This window comes from Telmatherina bonti (genome assembly GCF_933228915.1).
Source record: "Telmatherina bonti genome assembly, chromosome: 10".
Classification (NCBI taxonomy): Eukaryota; Metazoa; Chordata; class Actinopteri; order Atheriniformes; family Telmatherinidae; genus Telmatherina; species Telmatherina bonti.
This window is the reverse complement of record NC_136628.1, coordinates 17,834,069-17,859,570: the sequence shown is the minus strand read 5'-3', so window position 1 is coordinate 17,859,570 and position 25,502 is coordinate 17,834,069. Positions and strand designations below refer to the sequence as shown.

Here is a 25,502-nt window from a genome sequence, read left to right as displayed (position 1 = left end):
AAACATGTATACCCTTCAAGGGGGAGTCAAACTGAGGTCACTGTTGATTTACTGAATACGCTTTCACCTGCTTTAAGTGTTTCCATTAGAACTGCCAACATATGCATGCAGGGATGTACCACAATCCATTTCACTGTCAAATTGTTTTTTTTTAAGCATGTGCATATTTTCAAAAATTAAAACACTGGTAAGATTATTAAACTTGAAACAGGACGATAAATAATGTGTCCTGACACACATAACAATTGTAAGTAGGTGTCAGTGTAATGTAGGAGTTTGGTGCCATGCATGGGTCAGCATGTTCCAGGACCCTTAAATCACACGAGTATTGGTGTAATTACTGCTCTCTGGGATGCCACTCAACCCTCTAATACCCAGGGGGCTCTGTAGCGGCGCCACTTGTTGCGCAAGTGTTCACAGAGAGAGAGAGAGAGAGAGAGAGAGAGCGAGCTACAGGGAAGGAAACACTGAGAAAGGTGGGTGAAGTAGTTGACGGTGAAGGGGAGCTGGGATGGCCTTGGGCACGTTTGAAGTTAATCCTCTAAATGTGGGCTGACAGAGTGATATTGCTGAGTAAGCGGGCGAGCAAGTAAGGGTGGTGAAGGGTTGTGGGAGAGGGGTATACAGTGGGAGAGAAGAGAGTGAAAGAGGCACTAATATGTGTCACTTTAGCCAAGATCTGACGCTGTAGTTTCAGTTTATGCAAATAAGGTACTTATAGGTGTCATTGAAACTCTTAATAAAGGTCACTGTAAGTGAGAAAAGAAAAGGAGTTTTACTTCAGCTTTGAGTAGTGGGTTTGCAACGAGATTGTATGGTCATCATCTTGAAGCAGTAGGTTTCAGAAAGTTGTTTCTGACTGACACCATGTTTGGGTTTTTCATGGACATACTCTTACAGGTTTATTGTAAAAGATGAGCAGTGATGTTAAAAAGAGCAAAAATTGATCTGCAATGTTAATTTGTTTACCAGACTTTTCAGTGTGTTCACAGAACAACTTCACTGTACTTTGTAAAACATTAAAAGTACAACGTGCTGCCAGCAGTGCACGGAGAACTAAGATCCATGCATGGTTACCTTTGTACTCCATCAGAATTTCTTTTTTTTTTTATTTATTTTTTTTTTTTACAGTGAATATAGTTACATCATACGTTATAATCATGCCCCACTTGGCATTACATATGTAACAAAATGAAACATAAATATCAGGGGTATTAAACATCTGATATTAAAGCAAGAAAAAATACAACAATAACAAATATAATCAAACTAAACAAACACACACACACACACACACATACATGCTCACACACAGACAAGAAAAAAAAAAAAAAAACCCTGAGAGGGTTGTTTTGATATTCATATATCATCAGATTTCCTTTTAAATTGTACTTTCCTAAATCATTCGGGAATCTTGGATACTAATTGTTGGTCGAGTTCAAGCACAATCTGTGTCCCGTCTTGGTAAATATGAGATTTCAGTTCCATGACAGTCTGTCCCAATTGGCGTCTAAATCTTCTCTTTAGGATGTACTGTACATTTTCAATAAACTAATCCAAACAAACATACGGTGTTTGTTTGGATTAGTCTGTGCACCATTTTTGCAGAGGCACTTATGTGTCTGTAACAAGTAAATCTGATCAGAATCAGGTCATTTTTTGCTTGATGCTGCTTATTGCTCACAAGGTTGAGGAAATATGGGAGGACTTGTGCACTTCTAGGTTCTTCAAACAACAATGGAAAACTTCATCTGTGAAAGAAAAGCTGAATGCAATGAACATGCAACTTTAATTCATTAAGATTGCCTCTGTTTAAGACCTTTGCATTTACATAGATTCCCTGGGCGAGCTGATGAGAGGGACGTACGACAGAAGTGGGTCAGCATTTTAACAGACAGGACTTTATTCTCAACAACAGCTGGTAAGCTAGGATGAAAAGTCGTCACTTTAACTCAAAACTCTGCATTTTCATGTTACTGTCAAGCTTAATGTGGCGCAACAAGTCATGTTGTTATGGTAGTTACTGCTAATGGGCTAAGAGAGGAAGGGCTGCCCAGAGTAAATTACTATTTTGTGAGACATTGTGAAATGTGACTAAGCGTAGACCTGCCAAGCAGGTAAAAAAAAACCCACAAAAACGTCTAGACTTCAGTTCAGCCTCATATATTTAGCGTGAATTTGTGTTATTCATTTTATTATTAGAATGTGTAACTTGAAATGAATTTGTTTTTGGGTTTTGAATGAGGTTTTTAATTTTTTAATTTACAAAAACCTGATGGAGTACTTCAAGCTGGACTGAGACATGGAGAGAGTCTGCTGTTACGCGTCGGATCACACGGTGATAATGTTGACACTGGACCCTAAAATCAGACATGGTTTCAAAAGATATAGGGCTAACCACTGGCGCACGCTCAGTGGCAATACACATGCACATGAACGCACCATTTCACTGTGTGCAGAAAGGTGGCTTAATTAGTTACTCATAACTGTTCCACATGGCTACATTATTTTTGTTTAGATTATTGCCATGACCAATGCAAAATTAACATGAATAGATTTGCAGAGAAGACATCTTCATCTGTAACTGTGGCCCTCTGTCTAGCACCATCAGTCCAGATATCCATCCAATCCACTGTTTGCAGTGTCTGCAGACAGCAGCTAATCCCAGTTTGTCACTGACCCCGTCACAAAATGGCACAACACACAAAATGGCCATCAGATTACTCTAGGAGACAGATCTGGACTACAAGCAGACCAGTCATGCACATACAGTGTGTCTGTCGAGCCAGGCCTTTGGAAGTTGTTCAGAATGAGGTCTGGGATTGTCAATTCATCTCCTGTCACCTTGTTAGCTGCTTATTTCCCCCCAAAAAATAAGTGGTCATTGACAGATGAAATCTTGCAGCTTTTACTTTGAGAAACCTGGATTGCAGCAGACAATCCTCAGGAACACCTGCAGGGAGACAAACTATGAACATCATTAACAGCATAAAAAACAGCCACACTATAACAACATGTGTGTGTGTGTGTGTGTGTGTGTGTGTGTGTGTGTGTGTGTACACTCACGAGTGCTTGATATAAGAAATAAGTTGTGTTAGAGGATCATGCAACTGCACCCACACCTGCCTTGAGGAGAAGAAGCATACAGACAGGCCACCAAAAAACCAGGCAACCAACAGAAACCACAGAGCATAAAACCAGGCAGGCAACTGCAAGAAGGACAATGCACCCACACAGAACGAGTTAGAGAAAAGCTATGAAAGTTCCCCCATGCTCCAGACCCCTAAGCACAAGCTAAGAGCTGACCCAATATCCCGTGAGCGAGAGACGCCATCCAGTACCCTGAGGTCGGGACATTGCAGCACCCACAATGACTAAATGTGATTAACAGTGAGGAGCAAATACAAAAAATAATAATAAGAAGAAGAAGAACAGAAGGGTTTGTAGGGTAGGCCCATCACTCCTCGGCCTATTCAGATACCTTCAGATATAACTCATCTTTTGTCATCAATAATCCTGGATTTTTGCACCGAATGCAGAGAGAGAGAGAGAAAGACAGAAAGAGAGAGAGGATGACTGCGTAGGAAGCTCCTCTGTAATAATTGTCATGATGTGGTTTCATTCGGTGCCTTAGTTTCTGGTTTCCTGTTTTATTTTGTAGTTTTTCCTGTTTAGTTCTCTTGGTTCTTGTTTAGCTTCATGGATTTTCTGTTGTAGTTCACCTGGGTTCATTTACTAGATTTGTTTCACCTGTTTGGTTTTCCAGTGTATTTATACCCCTCTGTTTCAGTTTATGGTTGGTGGTTCATTTTGTTAGTTCTGCCCTCATCTTGTCTGGAATAAATCTGTCTTCGACCTGCATCCTGTTTTCCCTCATCTCTGCATTTGGGTCCACACCACATCGCCACTGCCACCGTGACAATAATGGACTAGATGATATCCATCAAGCTTATGAATGTCTGTTTTCCTGGGTAATGTTGACTTGACTAACACTGACATATATCTCATTTTTGAAGGGGTAGAGACTTTTTGCACCAAAAACTGATAAAGAAATAGAAACATTCATGTAATGCTCAAAAGAAGGCATGGAAGCTGACAGATGTAAATGTCAAGTTAGGCGAAAGCTCTTTATCATCCCAGCAACAAGCCTCAAAACTAATAAGCTTCAATGTGTGTTCGGCCAATGACTTTACTTACATTTTCAGAGAACATATTACAATCTGAACAAGACACAGTAAGACCTGTAAAACATTCACTTATGTAAATCATTGTACATGCATGTATGTATATATGTATATATATATATATATATATATATATATATATATATATATATACTTGCCCAGTTATATCAATGTTGAGTAAACTACGCAAAAGGTCACAACTAAAGGTCTATTTTTGTGCATCTATTAAAACTGACATTAACATTTCAAACCCAGTTCTTTATTATCAGTCGATCTTTATAGGATGAGGCAGCACAAGACTGCTTTTCATACACTGAAGATAAAAACTGACACTGGCGCTGAGCATTTCATCAGAGGTTATTTTCAGAATTATTAATACTGAATAATTTCATTATTCAGCAAACACTGATTCAAATGCGACCTGAACTTTTAGGTTGAGAAAGTAAAAAGGGAGTATTGTTATTCATAATAACATAACCAATAAATGCTGTTTTTTTTGTTTTGTTTTTTTTTCGAAATAAATTTTCAGTGATTTACTGAAATGTACTTCTGAACTTTGTGTCGTTCACTGCTGAATTTTTTATGAATTTACAAATGTACAAATAATACAAATGTTTAAATAATTAGCAGCTTGCTCATTCAGTACAATAAATACTATCCAAAACTGAATATTAATAAGATAAAACTGAATAAATTACTGAGCTAAATTTTTTTTTTTTTTTTTTTTAAAAACCAACACCACACCATAAAGTTTCATGCACATAAATTGTTGCAAATAACATGGTTCAGCACACATGGCTCATTGTATCACTGATATTGGTCTAATAAATATTTTACTTCCTTACTCATGCACTATTTACTAGAGATGATATAATCAGCCTTACATTTTTAAATTAGGTCAGTTTAGATTAAAAAAAAGCTAGGATGTCTTTATCTTAATTTTTCATTTTAACAATTGCTTAACATTGGATTTCTTATTTACCATCAAAATTTGTTATCTTTTTAACTTTAATAACGTCAGTCCATGTGACCAAAATCATCTCTTTTTATGGCAACGCAGATCTTTCCCATAGTGCTCATACCATAACACACACCCATGAGGCAAACTCAAGGGGGGTACAAATGAATTAACTCCTTTCCCTCATTTATTTTTCATCCATTTCACCCATCACTCGTCTCAGATTTGACAGGGTTCCCGGTAGTTTGTTGAAGTAATTACCTGTAGACATGGCACAGAACAAAGCAGTAAGGGAGGGTCCCTAAATATGCTGTCTAGACTTGGTGTCTCGCTCCCTCTCTGTGTGTCCTTCCATTTATTGTGAGACCTGTCGTCTGACCTGATGAGGACCCAACCTTTAACTTAAAAGACGACCCACTGCACCAATTGTCTCCAGCTCATTGCTTGTCATTTATCCTTTAATCTTAGCACCAAACATTGTTTTGTTTCCAACCTGGCATTTTGCCGTAAACCGGCAGCAGATTTCAACAGCTGAAACGTTAAAGCGTAATATATCTAAAGTTTCTTGTTCGGAGACAAACAACAGGGCAGTGGACTGAAGAGACAGTTAGTCTCACTCGCTCTAATGGGCCTGCTTTGAAGTGGTGAAGATTGTGCTTGTAATCAGCTTAATTGATTGTAACAAGGCACCAGGACCACGGAGCAAGCTAGAGACAGAACACAGCGGGGTGGTTTTAGAGAATCAGTTGTGTTTGGGTAGAGTACTAATTCACCATAATGACAGCCATTACTCCAAACGCAAACAATGTCACTCAGTTCTCCAAACTCTGGTCAAGCTGGTGAGAGGTACTAAAACACAGCCACAAGGAAACTACAAGCAAATAAGATTTAAATTGTACTCAAATTCTGTTGCATCAGGAGCAATTGCTGCTCAGCTGAGCAAGGAATAAACTGAAGCACAAACTTAATTTACAGACCAACAAATCAGAATGGAAATTTTATCATCACTGCCAGAAACTGGTTTAAGCCTTTTTGGCAAAAAGCAAATTGTTGTGTAAATTGATAATTAAATTTGAGCTCTGTAGGTTATTTTGAGAAAATAACCCGCAGATCTTTCATATTTGTTCTCTCCTCAGTCTTGTCTCCTCATCTGGAGTTAATCTTTCCATTTCCTGGCTACTATTATTACAGCAAACAATTATCTCCACATCAGCAGACAGGCTCATTTGAAAAGTTTTGAGGGGGCTACCAACACTGATGCAAGGAGAGCTAAAGATGACAAGTTCAAAAATAATTTGGAAATCTTTTTTTTTCTTTTTGGACATTTTATAACTGTTAACACAATACCCACCTATTATCCTCTTCCAAGTAGATATTGTAAACGTATGGTCCTCATAAATATATACGGTACTTATTAAATGAAATTTTGAGGAAAAGTTGATTTACTGAATTATATGAATGCTGAAATGCTCAGAGCACATGCTTGAAGCTGATTTTGAAACTAGTTTTGTGTCTGTTGTCACTGGAAAAATCGATTTGAGATGACTGCCCACCATGTCTCAATATGATGCTCAAATGGTTCAGAGGAGACGCTCAAATGACCAAATTTGTGAATCTGAAGACAGAAACATTGAGTCAGTGTGGCTCTTTTAAATGAGTCATTTCCATCTCAGTCTGGCTATAAAAACAATAAACCTCAGAAAGCAAAAATGTTTTTCAATTGTTTATTGACTAGTTACCCTGAAATCGCTTTTTGCATCATGCTTTTTACAGTTATTCTGCACAGTTATGTCATTTGATGTGCATTTTTTAATAATTTAAAATCACGATAGGAATTATGGAGTTTCAAAACACTGCACTTTGCACAGTTCAAAACCTTTGATAATGGGGTCATATGGAATAATACCCAAAAAGAGAGAACCACAATGTTACATCAGTCAATGTATAAAGATGCGAGATACAGTGGGGATTGTTCAGATTAAATATTAATTCACAAAGAATGTTAGAGATGTGATTAAGTCTGACAACCATCATGTGCTCCGAAAGCCATTAAAGTGTCATATTTGAGACAATCAAACTTAATATTTTATTTTTTTTATTTTTTGTCTGTAAAGCAAACACTTGCTGTAAAGCTGGTTTCTCAGTCTTCTTGTGTTATGGATGTGACTGTAGATAGTATCATGGTTATTTACTGCCACCTCACCAGCAAGTTCCTGTTTCTTCTTTTCAAAGGCAACATGCAGAGGTTCAGATCCTTTGACCCTGCAGGCCAAGAAAAGGTCACATGAAACGACTCCATGGACGTTTCTCGCTCTGCAGGGCCAGAACAAAGATCACCGCAGATGTTTGTGCGCTTTGGGCTGTCTGTCATATCCTGGTTCTGTTCTTGATCTTTTGCTTGTTAAACAGTAGTCAGTGTGAGTCTCAAGTCTGCAGCAGAGCAGACGTACACACACAAACACACACACAAAAACACAGGATGGATTTCATTATAATCTTGAGCTTCTGTTGTGTTGGGTTATACGCTTGCTGTTACTTAATATTAGGTTTCCACGATCACCTGGCTTCCAGGACAGTCTGTCAATCATCTAACCTCCCAATAATTCAAATAATTAGCTGAACAGTTTATCAATCAGCCAAGATGTCTTTTAGTTATTTGCTCATTCAGCCACTTAATCTTCTTAAACAGTATAACCAGCGAGCCAGCCAGTCCTGTCCCTACTGCTGACCTTTAAAACGGTTACGACCAGCTTTGATGTTCCATTTTCCTTGTTTCCGCGTGGTAGCTCAATTGTTTATTTATTTTAGTGCTTTGTGCTTTAAAACACTATAAAAGAAGCTCTGCCTGGACACCCTTGGCCAAGCAGCTCATATACTTTAACTCAGAAAAGTGAAACACAGACAGAAACACAAAGTTCAACTTTAAAAAAACAAGAAGTCAGAAAGTTTGGCAAACTAACAAAATATATTAAAACGCCTGGTTTTACCCATAATTATTTATATAGTTTATTTTTCCATTTTGTGGCAACTACTTGTTCCAAGATGATAATAAGAGGATTCACTCAACTCAAATTGTGAGACGTTCAGGAACCATGATACATTGTTCAAACCATGCTCAACTAGTATTAAAGAGCATCCAAGGAAGTATATCCCACACCAGTACACTACTAGCATAACCCCAAACCAAGGTGGGATAGATCCATACGTTCATGCTTACACCAAATTCTGAATAGACCATGGAAATATTGTGGCTGAAATGAAGACTCATCAGTGGTTTTCCAATCCTTAATTATCCTGGCACCGTGACCCTGCATGAATTTGACTCTCAGTATCCTGTTCTCAGCTGGCAGGAGTGGAACCTGGTGCAATGCTGCTCATTCTTTAGACAACACTCTGCAAATCCCAAAAATGTGTGAAAATCCCAGAAAAGTAGCAGTTTCTGAAACACTCAGAGCAGCCTGTCCTCCTGCAGCAACAAACATGTCACATTCAAAATCACTTTAAGCCCATTTCTTTCTCCTTCTGATGCTCAGTGTGAACTTCCGTAAGTCCTCTTGACCATGTCTACATGCTTAAATGCGATGAGCTGCAGCCATGCGATTTGCGTTAACCCGCCATTGAAGAGATGCACCTAATGAAGTGGGTGTGAGTGTATAAGGCAAGCCCTCTGGTAAACAAAGAATTTGCGTTGCCTCTGACCTATAAGATACAATAAAGTATAAAAATAAGATTTAATGGTTTAAGAAATAAATGACACACTATGATTGAAAGAAAAAGCTTTTCATTTTCAATGTTTAATGACCGTAAAAGAGTCCGCTGTTGTTGCATACAAAAACAATTTGTCCAAACTAAGCTCTCCTAAACACTTTTCATTCACATGCAGCCCTGAACAGTGTGTGTAACTCAGTCATAATAGCTGGGAAAGTTGAGGCTCTTTTTCTACTGTGAAATGTCATTTGCTGTAATGAGAAGAGGGGAAAAAAATGTCTCTTAAGGAGATTTGTTGTTGTGATTTAAAGTTGTTTGTTATGTGGAAGGTGGATTTCCCCAATCTTTGGAAAAATTCCCAGAAGACAGTGCACACTCATACAATCACATGCAACACACACACACACACACACATCTACACAAACAAATGCATGCACAAGGCCCTCCAGCTCCACTTAAAAACAATTATACCATTTCACTGCCTCTCCGTAATAACAAGCGTCCTCGTGATTTACACGATGGCCTTGTCATAAATCCTACCTGTCAGAAGACATAGCGTGTCACTGCGAATGTACCACGGCAAATGTACATGGTTGTCTGAAGATCAGATGGCCCCTGGCTAGTTTCCTTCACCCTGTACTGAGGTTGATAGTTTGACACGAAAACTGGTCATGAGGGCTGTGGTATACTGAGGATACACTGAGCAACACTAAAATCCTCCTTGTGTCGGTTCCTATTAACACTCCATGATTTATTTCCCAAAAAAATGTATTTAATTCACTTTAATTACATTTCAGCAAATACCACAAAATCACAACATAAGTCATTTGAAAGCACCGAATAAAATGTGTTCACAATATTTCAGTGACTTATTTTAAATCGTAATTTTGCCCTTTTCATGTTTGACAGATGTAAAAGCTATTCACCCAAATGGGTTCTTATGAAACTGTAGATAATAAATCCTTACAAGAGCTCACATGTTTCAGAAAAGAATGCAAACCTATTTTTGTTTAGTTTTCTGTAGAGGGTGAAAAGGTGACTGAACCCTGAGCATGCTCAAACATCAAACACACATGAAGGTGTAAAATTTGAGTAAGAAAATGAAAGAGAGACCTGATAATGAAGGGTTATGTTGATGTGGAGCAAGCCTACGTTAGCATAAAAGTGAACAGGCAATGTTTAAAAGGTTTGTTTAAGACCAAGAGAGAAAGACTGGGAAAGTTTAATAATGGTTCACGCAATCATTGTCCTACAATGACCTGTACGCTGTGCGTACATTGAAAAGAAAAAGCTGCTGAACATTTTTTTAAGGTGAACTTGCTTTTTTCTTCAATAACAAAGTAAAGCTATGACCACTCAGAATTTCATACTATTGAAAATGACCCATGACTGATTACAGATACAGTATATGTCTGCATAGATGTACAGTCAGGCTTACGTGTCTTCGTTTTAATCTCCTTCCAATCATGACCTATAGCTCACTGCTACTTCTCACAAGAACTCTCCCCCGCAGGCTCACAGCCTTCCAGTGGCTATCCTGTAACATGGCTCAGGACTGAGTCAAGCAACAGATTACCTCCTCCTCTTGTCATTAGCAAAGTGGGCATGAATCTTTCACGTTACAGGAGGCCTCATTCTCTGGCCTCTGAATAGATCTGTCTCCTGTGTTAACAGCTAATTGGCTCTGGCGCCATTGTAGCATTGAAGGTAGTCATTTAGGTGCATTACAGGCAGAGGCTCTGAGGGCTCATCTGAGGGCTTCCCAAGCCTCAGATGAGCGCGAGAGGTGGGGTGGATGACAGCACCGAGGTAATTTGGATCTAAGTCAAAACAATGTGAATGGTTTTAGTTGGCATGTGTCACCTGTTTACAACACGTCTCACTGGTTTGACAAGTTACTTGTTTTACCGAGAAGAGTGCGATTTAATTTTATGCATGGCACTGTGTTTTTGTGTTGTCTTACATTTTCTTAAATGTTGTAATATATGCATGCGAGTGATTAACAAAAAAATGAAACGTCCTGATTCATTCAGACAAATGTTTCACATATTCTGATCCAAACTGATGATCCATGATTTGCACCAACAGATACTTTGTAAGCATACTTTGTGATATTGGAAAAGAACACTGAAAAATTACTGTAGTGATCAACTGTATCAGATTGTTGTCCTGGATCGAAAAATGTACAAAAATCACTAAATCTACAAATGTCAGGTTAATTGCAAATAGTCTGCGTGAGCGTTTAGCACTGGAAAGCTACATATCAAGGCTGAGAAACCTCACAAAACAACTTTCTCTTCAGGAACGATGCGTGACGTTGCAGGTGAGTTTCACTTTACGCAAAGTGTCTCAAGCTAACAAGTAGATATAAACACACCGGGTGTTTCAAATGCACATGTTGGCTGATTCAGCAATGGAATCCCAAAAGGCATTTTTGGAGGAAGAAAGGAAAAGAAAGAGAGAAAGACACAGAAAAAGAGACGAGGCCAGAGTCTGTTACAAGCGAAAGGGAGTTGATGGAATCCAAAATGGATGACAAATTAGCTGTTGCTAGGCAGTGCGTCACTGAGCTAATCTGCAGATGTTCTGTAATGGGCCTTTTATAAAGGCAAAAACATCCTTTTATCCATCTGATGACTGCCTCCCACTTTCTTGCAAGTCTTATGATATTAACTAAGATTTGTACCCACATTTGTGACAGTTTGCAGGCTCATCACAACTTTTAAAGGCAAACATGGGAACATCCCAACTCTGCAGCATTGAAACTGAAATGAAAATAAGTAAAACTGCATCATTTTGTTTTTCAGATTAAAATAACTATATATCAGATATAGCTGTGGTACCTTTTTAATAGGTTGGGTACTGCTTTAATATTAGTTTTAAATATATTGAGGCTGCCTCTAAAGCAACCACAAGATAAATTATTCTATAGAACAAAGCCAAGCTAACAACAGGAGTTTTCATCATCTTAGCTTTCAGAACTTAAACTGAAGAAAAGGTCGGAGTCAGAAGAAACAGGAAGAGAAACTGCGAAGTAACGCTGAATGGATTCACACTGTAAACAATATATAAATTCAGCAGGTATCTGTGTCGTTATTTTTTATTTCCTTCTAATGTTGCTTTTTTTTTTCTTTGTATCAGCAAAGATAATAAAATTTGCTACTGTAATGGAATGACTGAGTGTCTTAATGGGAATGTAAGTGCAGCCCAGCCTGCTGATTATCCCACCAAACATTCCACCACTTCAAAGCTTCTGCTGTAATTACAATGCTCTGAGGTGTGCCCAACCCACACAAGCAGAGACTTCTCAAAGATGTTCTGTTACAAGTGCACGCACGCTGAGGCAACATCCACACGGTACACACACGGACAAACATGCTGAGACAAATTGCTGTTACTATTATCAAGCTTAAATGATATTATGGCAAGAAGGAAGTGGGATATGTGGGTAATTTTGCTACACCCATGAGAGACCCCCTGTCAACCCCACCTCCTCCTTCCTTCCTTTAGTCATTTATACTCCTTTAGATATATCTAACTTTATTTCTTTTGAGAACTCTTGTTGAATGAGTTGGTATCAAACAGACTTAAAATTATCTTTAAATCTGACTCAAATATTATGTATTGACAGTGAGAACAAATAGAGGACAATAAGAACAGCTCGAAAAAAAAAAAGAATGAGGGAAAAAAAGAAGTTGAGGAAGGAAGCACAAAAGGTCGGGGACGAGAATGAAAAGTGGAAGTGAAATAATGAAAGTGAATGAATCCTGTGTTGCGGAGAGCAGAAAGAGGGAAGAGCCTCGGGAGGAAATGAAGAATGCTGTAAATGCAGTGGATAAAGATGCAAAACTAAACTAAAGCGGTTAGAAGAGGAAGAAAACATGCCAAATGACAGTCCACTGAGAATGTGTTATGTGACTGATTGACAAGGTGCCTGCAGCGTTACGGGCACAGCTAGTGAGTTAGAGCCAGAGTGGGTGGAAGAGGAAGGAGGTGGGGATCCTAAGCAGAGCTGTAAAAAAAAAAAAAAAAAAGGCAACAGTTTCTCCCCTGAGGAGTCAGCTCTTTCATCTGCCCGCTCTCTGGCGCCTTCACAAACCTCTGATTGTCTGTGAAATAACCCCACTTTAATAAGGCAGCAGTGGCTGCCTCCTGGGAACAGAGCCCTGCTCCACAAGCCACTCAGGCCTGCTGGCTACATGTCAAAATATGGAGGGAATTTTAGCACGCTCTAGAATAATCACCCATCATTCACATTTAGCAGGAACATAGACAATGTTTGAACCTTCCAAACAACCCAAAAGACAACTTGTTGTTGGTTTGTGAAGCAGTATTGATGCTGCATTTCAGCTGCTCATCCACGCTCACTTGTATGGACCTTGTGATATTTGAAATAGTGATTTATCGCCATTCAGTGAAAGAGCTGCTGTGATTAGAAAAGGCCTTTGTGTTAAATACAAGTGGTTTGGAAAATAGAAGATTTTCAGCAGGGGATATTTCAACCAGCATCAAACCATGGATGAACAAGTATAACAGCGTCCGTTACAGCTAACTTTCATCTGTCGGAGTGTTAGGTTGTCTATTTAAAAAGCACAATGACCTATATCATAATGAATCACAATGAGTTACTTGGTGTTTGCAGAGTGTAGTGATTGTAATTGAGTCACAGGACAAGATGAATGAACCGGCCTCAGACATGTAGGGAAACATGTGAATGCTTAATCTAGTTTGCTTCAGACAGCAGTTAGACCGAACCAAGCATTTCAAGTAAATCTGTAATTCTGTGAAGTCATTTACTTATTCATTCTAGTGTCAAACCTCCTTTTAAATGCTGGATTGGTTTAGAAAACAACAGCATTCAAGGTGACAATGAAAAATCCCAATAAAGGGAAAACCAAACAAACCATAAAGGGAACCAAAGAAGAAAAGGATCTGTGTTTCATCCTGACTATAATTCTCCATAATTATCCGCATGGGGCCCATGTTTACACATGCAGTCTCATGAGGTTAGAGTTAGAGCTAATTCATTACTAGAGCTTAACATGATAATGCTGTAGCACAGCTTTTATTATGTTTTTATAGGTTGTTTCCCTGAACTCGCTAATCAAACCAAAGAGGCAACATGAGGACAATCTTTATCTAGTTTTCAAAGAAATCTTGGTTTACTGGGAACAAAATTAGGACTTGAAATCCCCTATTTTTTCCTCCTCCTCCTTCTGTTTAGAAAAATCTGGGAAACTTAAAAGTTATTGATCTGGGTTGTTGTGTAATGTCTGCTGGTTTAATATGATTTGGCTAGATATAACTAGAATAAGGAAGCATTGGGTTTCTTTATTTTCTTGAGGACATTCGTTGTGTTTTTAATGTTAAAACATTAAAAATGTGTTTTAATGGTTAAAAGCATTTGTTGCTTTGTATTTGCACCATGTAAATCAGCGAAAAGAGAGAACACATGCTAGGCGAAGACATTAACAGCGATCCCTGCGCTTCTCTTAAACAATATTAATTTCCTGCTGCCCCTGAAGGCGTCATGAGCTCACCCACAAACATTTTGGGCGGCAGTGATTGGTCAAAGTGGAGCCGTGTCAACGTGTTACGTCTACATACGCCTTCGTACAACCTGACAACTCATAACATTGCGCTCACCGTGCGGAGCTTCACCTGGCTGAACTCTGTCCGCGTGGAGTCTCACCTGCTTTTTCTTTTCTTTTCTTTTTTCTTTTTTTTTTTACCTTTTCTTTTCTTTTTTTTCTTTTTTTTTTTACGGAGGAGAGATGACCTCCCGGGAGACTTTTAACGACTTGGGATGCACTTCTTCCGAGGATGACAACAGCCGAGCGGACTCGCCAGAGAAAGAAGGGCCGGGTGAGGAGAAGACCTTTCCGGAGGTGACGCCGCATCACCCGTTCAGCGTTGAGGCACTTATGTCCGGGAGGAAGACGGACACCCGCGGTGGGTCCACCGGCTGTAAACAGAGGGGAGGTTCGGTGGTAGTTTCTCCCGGAGGTTTAAACTCTTTGTATCTGTACCGGGACACCCGCAGTCCTCCTGGGAAGAGCTTCACAGCAGCGCCTTCGTCGCCAGTAAAGTCTGAAGCATCTGAGTCAGAGGACTGCGCTCCCTGGACCACAACCAGCGCCTTTTCCCCTCAACCCCGTAAGTTTGTCCCATTTTACTGAGTCATGGAGATGTTTCTTTTTTCCAGGATTCTGTCTCACCCTGTCTGTAACTCTTATAAAAGGACAAACCTTCCAAACTTTTCCAAGTAACACTTATCTTTACTTGCATGATGTAAGTTGTCTCTTGATGGACAGTTGAGTAAAATGTGGACGATGAAGAGGCATTACTCTGAGAAAACTGATGCTGACATGATCTACTGGAGATCTAATTATGTGATATTGATTAAATTTTACTTGTACGGTGAAATGATTGGTGTTTTGTTTTGTTTTGTTTTTCTTTAACTTGGGATAAACAACTACACAGTTCACAGGTAATCTAATCAAATTATGTGATAATCAGACGAACTGGTGCATTTATAGTGTGAATCTTTTTCATATTCTAAAAATCCCCCTTCTGTCCTCCCAGGTCATGTCAATCCTGCTTGTCAGCTGAGGAAGCACAAGACGAATCGAAAGCCCCGCACTCCCTTCACCACATCCCAGCTCCTAGCTCTGGAGAGGAAGTTCAGGCAGAAGCAGTACCTCTCCATCGCAGAGCGAGCCGAGTTCTCCTCCTCTCTGACTCTGACTGAGACTCAGGTGAAGATCTGGTTCCAGAATCGCCGGGCAAAAGCGAAGAGGCTCCAGGAGGCCGAGCTGGAGAAACTCAAGATGGCAGCTGACGCCAAGACAGCAGCAGTGGCGGCCACGGCTGCTGGAGCGTTACACCCTGGCTTTACGTTACCGCTGTCACTGGGCACCATGTCTTTGTATGGACAGTCATACTCTGCCTATCACCACCACCACAGACCCCTACTTCCTATATCCCCTTTAGGACTATACGCTTCTCCTCTGGGCTACAGCATGTACCACTTATCATAAAAACGGAAACATTTCTGTATATTTCAAAGCATTCCAAAATAAATGGACATTGAGGATGTGAGTTGGAAAAAAGATCTGTGTTTATAATATATATTTCCTGCACAAGAAGTGTAACATTCGGAGCACTTCAAATCAAATGATATATCTATATTGTTTCCCACAGCAAAGACAAAAACAACTTCCTCCTTCACCCCACCGGACCGCCTGTTTACATGACTTTGCCTATATGAGGAGGAAGAGGGTTACTGTCCAGCTGTTTATATCCTTCACTTGTTTACATCTGCAATAATTGAGCAGGGGGTGGACTTAAACCAAACACCAAAACAGAGACTACAACTGTTCAGCGAAGCCTTGCTACTCATTAGAAACAGAGCCTTGTATCAAAAAGGGCCTTGATATCAGGATGCTTGTGTGGATGAATAGATTTTTCAGCTACTCAGGCCAGATAAAACATATCACTGAAGCATTCGTTTGATTTCCAAAAAGTGACTTCCTTTAAAAAAAAAAAAAAAAAAAAAAAAGAGAAACAAAGCAAAAACCTTAAAGTTTCAGGTTTGTATTTCAGACACTCAATGTTTAATTAATTATTCACAAAAAAAAAGAAAGTCTTTACATCACTATAGTTCAAACTTTGTTAGTGTTTTATCTCTTGTAGCAATAAAGGATCTTCATTTTTTTTTTTTTTCCTTAATTTCTTTATGACACATTTATGGCACACAGATATATTTATTCCTAATGAAATACAATGCTGGAAATGTAAGAATACCTTAATGTATGTTGTGTATTTATGACAAGAATATGGTACAACATTGCTGACCAAAATGTGTATTTATATTGTTTCTCTTCTTGCACGTCCCTTTGAAAGGGGCCGCATTGTGCTATGCAGTTTAAATTGTGTTCCTCCTCTCTGTTTTATTATCTGAAATTAAAGCTGTTCAGATTGTTTTGAGTTAATTACATTTTTTTTTGGGATAGCAAAACGTCAAGCGCTGGCAGCTACATCCACTTCAAATTTGACTGGTTTGAGAGATCATAAGCACACCAGCCAGCTGTTCTCCCATCTCTTTGTCATACTCAGCATTTTAAGCTACAGCTGCTTCTTCTGTGTGCCAGCGTGCTTGAGTGTTTTGTGTGGTTTAACTTCATGTCTGTGTTTCCCGTCAGACAGCGGTCAGTTCAAGGCGATGTTTGAGAAACCATAAATGATGCTCATAAATCATACAACTTCACAGATAGTTCCCATCCTCGCCGAGCTGCCATGTTAAACTTTATTTGTGCAGCTGGGACAGACTTTAAAGATGTAGCTCTTCTGTTTAGTCATGCACTGCGTTGACTTTCTGGATTTTCAGCAGTATTATTATATTTTAAGTCTGGGAACAGCATGAGATGGAGTTTACTTGTCAGCTTGTTAGAGGCCAGATGACATATAAGCTGCAGAATTATGCTCTTCCTGCCTTATTAAACGTATTAATGGCTGCTGTTAACCTGGGTTTGAATTAAGCAAACTCTACCACAGACGCTCGTCTTAGTACCAGTGCTTTTAGAGCCGCAGGGTGAGTTTTGAGGCTGTGCGGTGCCTGTGCTTAGGTGAAATTGTAAAAGCAGATTACAACTTCCGTGTGACTTTGATGCAACGAGGAAATCATTTATAGGCAGCAGTGCATTTATGAGGTTCCTCTTTAATCAGAACAAGGCAGGCAGCGGGAACTGGCAGGCAAAGCAAGTAGCAAACCCAGGCAAGCAATCAGTTTAATGAAGTGCAGATTGGCAGGAGTGACTGTGAATCTCTTGTGAAACATCAAGTTTGTGCCATTTAGCGGATGACTGTTGAATTTCAGTGGTGGAGAGTTCAATAAAGCAGTCTGTTTGTGTGGAAAGTTGTCATTAGCACTGGGGATTTGCTTTTGTCATTGTTAGTTATTGCTCACCAGTCAGTGATTGGTCATATTTGTGGTTTAGTTTGTGACTTTAAGGAAACATGTGACTGTCTTCCCACTGTGCTTGTCTCCTACATCCTCTAGTGGCTGCTTGGTATATTGCATCCAAGAAAGGTCCTTCCTTTCTCTGAGAACGAGTTGTGCTGTTGGAAGTAAAAACAACACCCATTAAATTCCCATTTGCTTTATTTAATATGGTACAAAAGTATTGTAGTTGCAGATATATACTTATCGTATTGATAGTACGCAGTTTTGAACACAATAAGCTTAGGGTTCATGGGATTAAAGAACTTCAACACTTTTCTCCCTTAAACACTTAGCACACTTAATGTGTGTGTGTTTGCTCTTTTCTGATTAGCTGACTTTTGTTTTCACTATATTATAAAAACAGAAAAAAATAGCTAATTGAGTTCAGGTTGCGAGGTGGTGAGACTGTTAGTCAGGATGTTACAATGCATCATTATACAATAGTGATTATTTAAACTTGTTCTGGCATCCTTAACCCAGTGCCCTGCAATATTTACTAATAAAACAACCCTTTTAATTTTGTGTTTCACCAAGTAAACATAGCTTAGAACCACAAAACCTATTGAACTCTTAAAATGCCTTACAATAAACAGAATAGTTCTTTTTTTTTATGTCATTTTAACTGCCCTGTTCTTAGGTGTCTGTAGAGAGACACATATTTCTGATGATCTGAACGATTTCATATCTGCTTTTGCTTCAAGTGCAAGAATAGAAGCTCTGATATTTAATGAGGGATTCACTTGTGTATTCTCTGTTTGTAAGAAGCCTTAGTTTTGCCTGAGTTAACACAAAACATGTAGCAATAGTTGAGTTTGGGGAGCTGATCTACTTCTTTGATGTAAGGTTGCATTATTCACCTTTCAACAGAAATTTCTTAATTGCTTTTTTTTTTTTCCATCTCCTGCTTGGTACTTCAATTTGCTGTGTGTTTGCTCTGGAAATGTTTTAGTTATCTTCTAATTTCTTGCCGCAAATTAAGCATAAGAGTGAACAAGCATTGGTGGCAATGAATGTGCCTGTGCAGAATTACACTAGAGTCAGAGAAAAGGGGCTCATTGTGTGGTTGGAGTGTTGCTGCCCCCCCTAACCAGTGCAAAGCATTTTGGATGGAAATGGACAAAATGCTCCACCATCAGTGTCTTATTTACAAAATTTTGTAACAGAAAAAATACTTTCAAACTTCATACATTTTTTCAAAGAACATAGGCTGTTCTCACAGGAAACCTGTGAAGAACATTAAATGTCTTCTCTTGATGTTATCTTCTCCGTACTTTTTTTTTTTAATTCATTCGTTTCTTTCAATAAATCAAATCATCTTTCAAAATCTGAACATGTCTTCAAATTAAATTTGAATGAGATAAGAAGCAGCAGAAGTAAAGTCTAGTATTATCTGTCCCCTTTTCACCCAAACATCAGTACAGTGTACAACCATACTGACCAAAAATGTATACAAGATGGAAATAATATTCCCCCCCCCCTTTTCCCATCATTTACTTGTGACTTCCAGTTTTACTACAAATTTTTATTCATGTCTTACAACGCAGTTTAATTTTCACATTATTCATAATATTAGTTTAAGAAAACGTCCTTAATTTTCCTTTTAAACAAGATTTTTCATGATAACCTTTTCACTTCTTGGTCCAAAACATTCCACAAACTGACTACTTTCACTGACACGCATCGTTCCTTTAATGTAGTCCTAAAAGGTTTCCTGATATTGGATTTGATGATCTCTGTAATTGCTTCCAGTAATGATCCTAAAGGCTCTTTTCTGCAGAATATATACTGGCTGTGTAAATGTTTTATATGTACTTCCCCATACCTCAATACAATATGTCACACAGGCTATGAACAATGCATTATTTACAACATACAACGCTTTACTGTTTAATGAAGCTTTTATGAAGCACTGCAATTGTTTTTGATGGTTTTAGTTTAAGATGAGTTATATCAGTTTTCAAGAATCATTACTGTAAAAATATCCTGCAAAGGCAACAAGTACTTTTTATTTATTTATTTATCTATAAAACCATGTACAATTCTGAACATAAATGTTGCCAATATGCTGCACCAGAGTTAGCCTGAGGCTAATTTACATGTGTTGTCCCCTGGCAGGGCACACTTTCACTCACATCCGTGGATTCATCCAGCTGGATTAAAAATGCACCTCAACAATGTCTGTTCCTGGTTTAATTCTCTTGTGGGAACTCTCAACTGACAAAGGCAAAGATTTCAGCTTTTTCACTTTGTTTTTGTCAAATCATCTCTCCCAGTATAATGACAGTGGGGAAGAGTTACTTCAGCAAAGGTGAATTTTTTGCAGTTGGCTTTGAGCAAACAAACCACATCAAGATGTACTTCCACCATCTTTGGCACTTGACTCAGTATTTTCTGCATGAATCCAATGTTTTAATGTTTGCATGGTGAGAAATGATGGCAGGTTATGTTATTTGGCATGTGTAGCATGGCTCAAATATCTTGCATAGAAGTGACCTGGGAATTCGTAGAATATTTTAATCTGACTACTGAAGATAGATTAGTTTATATACTGACATTTAGACTTCACTGAATTATCCATTATATTAAATTTGACTTAGCTGCTGATTTTGCCATGTTTTCTGCTTTCTCACAAACCCTCTGGAGTGTCTCATGGTACCCAAAGGGAGACATGAGACATGAGAGATAGTGATCTGAAATTTTTCAGCAGTCAAATGATCAGTAACCCAATTCTATCATTCCAGACCAAAATATCAATGATTTATTAAAACAGTAATTATTTGTGACACACAGACATAATAAAAACACAAAGACACACAAAGTACAAGTGGACCTGTTTATATCTACTTTGTTGTAATAACCAGCGTTTCTGTTAATCTGCAGAGGAAAATGCTGATATCTGAAGGTGTGATTCGTAACTGATAAAATCAGGAAGTACAACCTTAATTATGATAACTAAGATCCTAAATTAAGCTTAAGATTAATATAATATGCTTTTTTAATGTGTCTAAAGGCAAAATATATTCTTTGTGAACATTATAAGGCTAAATATAAATGTGGGACACAGGCTAATTTTGCATTAGGAACTTTCTCATTTAAATGACAGCTCAGGAATTAATTGGAATTTTTATATAGATGCTTTTGGGATCTGATATAAATGGAAGTGATTATGTTAAATCAGCATGTAATACTGTCTTATATCACACGCTGACTTCAGAATCAAATTATATTTAAATAATTTTAATGCACAATTAATGTATGCAAACATCCAGTCTTTATCCATTGGATCCATGAATTATTCTAAAGTGATGAAACCTGTAATTTTATAGGCAAAGTTTAAACAATGTGCTCAAACAAAGAGAGACCCATGTGACTTTCCATGTACTGAATACAAAATACAGTAGAGTTGCACTGTGTGTTTGAGTGTGTGGTGTGTGGTGTTTTGAGATAACCCATGAGAGTCTCACAGCACCCGATATAGTGAGATTGCCATGAGCAGACCAGCAGAAAGGGATGGGCAATCCCTTTAGAGATTATCTGGCCACATATACACACAAACATCTATGGAAGCTCCATTTGTCAGCAGTCCAAAATAAAAACTAGCAGGAATTTCTCATTTTCTCACTCTGGTTTTGTACCCTGCACCTTTTCCCTCCCTTATTTGTCAACTTAGTCTTTTAGTTTGTCATTTTAAAGCACAACTGTAAAGTCCCTCTGACAGAATTAAGTCATTAAAGCTTTAAATAGGAACCTGAACAGAAAATACGGCGAACCATTGACACCTTCACTGCATGCATCATTCCAAGAATTATTGACTTATCCATGTGTGTCAGGCATAATTGGATTAAACCGATGCATGTCTGTCACGAATAAACAAGTCAATAGGAACTCACAAAGTTAATGCTCTTTTAAGGTTTCGCTGCTCGTAGTTTGCCTAAATATGCTAAAATAAAACTGTTTTACACAATGGATGTTTGATCTAACATTATCACATAACATGAGGTTGATTGGTGGTAGCTTTGTGGTTGCTATGGTTTTGTCTACGACTCATTGCAATCGGTTGTAGAGATAAAACATTCAAACACCAACAGGAAGTCGACGAGCTGCCACGTTGATGGTGAGCAGCTGCTTCTGCAGTGTTCTTCATACTTATTCAACATTGTTCCAAGAGAAAACACTGACAGAAACACTAATGAGGCATATAACTGCAAAGGATCTACAGCTCAGCAGCGGATTTAATGCTCCTCTGTCACAGTCAAGCTGAAATCCATCTCTCACTTGCCGAATAATCAGACCTCAGAAAGGCTTCTTCTGAAAGCAATGCAAATGGCCATTTATACAACTTACTCTGTGACCTTGATGTCACGATAAAGCTGTTAATGCAAATGGGATGCACCTTATCTGAAACCACTATAGCCCTCAGACACTCACTTACACACTTGATGCAGGGCTGGAGAGGAAGTTGAGAGATTAACGCTGATTTGGGGTATAAAATTCATATGCACTCACAAATACTGTGATGATGCATAAAAATGTTTGAGATTTGATTTCGTTAGAAAGTACATCCACATCTACTCAATGTATTATTAACATAACGAAAAAGGCAGGCACCCATGAAATGAGAGAAGACAAATGTGATATCAATTGATGATAATGTATGTCACAATCTGTTGGGCCATTATTTTGTCAAACATAAAGGCATTTTTTTTGTAGGTACTGGAGCCATCTAAGCTTCCTTTTTGTTTTAAAACACACACAAGCTGGACTTTGTAATGAGGACATATAATTCTATAAAGCTAACAGGAACTGAACGACCTGTTTTAGAAACTAAAACCCTGCAGAGAGGCAAAAAATCACTGTTGCTCGCAGAATTTGGCTCCCCATATAAAATAATTTGTTACCCGGTTTGAGATGAGTGGAGAGGATGCTCAAAGGCCAGTAGATGAGATAATAAAAACCGCTAATGGACCCTTTACATTGTACTTAACCTTATGCAAGAAAGGCAGACATTGCTATTATAACTCTTTAAAATTTCTATATGCATCCGGCAGGTTATGAAAGACTTGCATAAGTCCACTTTGGAGATTTCTTTTCTGCATTTAATACTGCCCGCCCGCTAATCCTGGTTAGCAAAATGAAAGAGCAGTTTTGACTGAACTCAAAACTAATCACATGTATTTGGGATTTTCCCGGGCAGCTCAGACAGGGTCAGAGGTCCATTTTATCCCAAAATAACACCTCACAGGTCATGAATGTCCCCTTTTATCCATTCAGTTGAAGCACCAACTGTTCTTATAAAGGACATCCTAAAATGGAAGTTTTTTAATGTTGATAACTTAATCAAAGTGACATGAAGTGACCTGGTGGATCAACTAACTGATCCAGGATCAGAAAGTAGAAGCTTGTGATCCTTCTACTGTGCTGTTTCAAAAATATCCTTTTATATAAATATATTTAGAGCAACATTTATAACTGTGTTGTTTACAAGCTCACAGTTTGGCATTGTGCACACTCAGAACACAGCTTAAGGCAAATTTTGTTTGTCAAAAGTTTTGACTAGTCCAATATTAGAGTTCTTCATCTAAACCTGGTCATGGGTGCTCTGGAAAACAAGCAAACAAACAAACAGAAAATTATCTTTTTCTGGCTTCCTGAACCAAAAGCCAACTTCGGCCTTACCTTTCAGTAAGTGATCAGGCATGTTGCAGCAGTCACGGACTAAAAAGTAGCGTCTTACCTTTTCTGAGGATGTATTTTCTGTTTTGTTGTTTAATTTTGAACTGCAGAGCCACCTTTTTAAAAACCTACTGCGATGCATTCACCACAGCTACTGCATGGCTGTACATCATCTACATTTGAGTGACAAATTAATTTGATCTAAATCTTATTTCCAGTGGCAAAATAATGATTCATAGTCCACAGAGTGAAGCACATGCTGCTTTTAAGCAGACAAGAGGCAGAAAAGAGTTCATTTATTTAACCAGAAGGTGTCACTATAGCAACAAATTTTAGCACGAGGACTCTCGCTTATAGTACCAGAAAATCCATTTATACAGGTTGTTTCTGATCAGCTTAGAATGAATGAAGCTAAACACTTTATGAAATGGATATAAAAACACAAAGAGTCTACCTTGAACAGCAAATCAAAACTACAAATCTAAATGACACATAGGAGAAGACGACGCAGGCTGAGTCCAGTGAACTGGAATATGTTTCGTTTCTTGAAGTTGTTTTCTTGCCATCCAGTTCAGCTTCTTCAGTTTTGATAGAAATGGAGGACGGTCCAGTTGATTCGACCCAACCCACATTGCATGATGACCTGGACAATATTAACTTTTACACATTATAGTAGGAGAAAACCTTCACACACACAAATATTGTTCCAGCATCTCTTTACATAATGAAAAGCCTGAGCAAAAATGTTTGTCGGAATGTGTGTGTGTGTGTGTGTGTGTGTGAAGGTGAAGGAATGCTTTTCACATGCTTAAGTTAAAGTGTGTTTGAAACGAGGAAGCAAAAAGTCCAAGCACTTCATTTTTGTGTTTTCTGTCACCCCCCCCCATTCAGCAAACCTTCATTATTTTACTAAATGAGACAGAGGAATTGAGTGACTTACAGAGTGTGCCATATGCGTCATACATACATACACACACACACACACATACTCACTTGGCATCATTGTATCATCTTTTCCACCTCAGAAATGTCACAGCAATAGACAGATATTACGTGCCAACAAAAAAAAAAAGAAAAGTTGGCCGCACATGCCACTGCGATGCCGTCCCTCACTTTCCTCTTTGATCCAACTCACATTGACCACAAACACACAGATGCGCTGTTCCTCCCCACACACACTCACACATAGATATGGGTACCGTGCTGTTGCCTCATCTTTTTCTTTCATTTGCGTTGCTCCAATTCATGGAGTCATGGCTCAGCACCAACACAAGCTGATGAGCTTTTGGCATATGGGAGCAACCCCTATTCTCCAGGAAACATTCAGAAAAACACTTTTTGTTGAGTATATAAATACATGGATAAAGAAGAAGAAAAAAAAAAAAAGAATGACAGAAATTTCCTCAGTTCTACTCCAATTCACTGAAGTTGGTTTTGAGTGGAGTCTGCATGTGATTTGCAGGCGATTGAAGTCATATGATGTGAGAGAACATACTTTAGCTGTGGGGTACAATCTATTTATATATTCACTTATATGGCTTCATGTGATTGCATTCCCCCTCACACACACACACACACAGTCTATGGATCATTAGGTTCTGAAGATATCAATGAGGGGTTCAAGAGGCAATTCTGTGTGTTTGTGTGTGGAGTGGAGCAGAAAGAAGAAGCTGTGGGTTGTTGTGTATCTTCCCATCACAGTGCTATAGTTTTAGGTCAAATAAAATGGGCGATTATTTAAAAAAAGGAAAGTTGATCTGCAAGTACAACCAATGATCCTTTTTAAAGTGATATCTTTAGGATATATAATAGTGATTTTTGTACTCAATTCATTGTGTCCTTGAGCATTTCACTCTATAGAATTTTGTCTACTCGATGCAGCAGAGCAGGAATTATTCCTTCCAAAAGGTTTTGAAGCCACTTTTTCTCTCCCGCTGAGGCTGTGTACAAGCTGCGGTGCAGCACACACACAGAG

General features: G+C 38.6%; 1 protein-coding gene across 1 annotated transcript; it reads left to right on the top strand.

The window, feature by feature from the left end:
* Positions 1-14,624: 14,624 nt before the first annotated feature.
* Positions 14,625-15,890, top strand: msx2b (muscle segment homeobox 2b; the record flags this gene model as incomplete). Its single annotated transcript, XM_079247164.1, has 2 exons — positions 14,625-15,006; positions 15,436-15,890. The coding sequence occupies 2 exons, from the start codon at positions 14,625-14,627 to the stop codon at positions 15,888-15,890; spliced, it is 837 nt and encodes a 278-aa protein (XP_079103290.1).
* Positions 15,891-25,502: the final 9,612 nt, after the last annotated feature.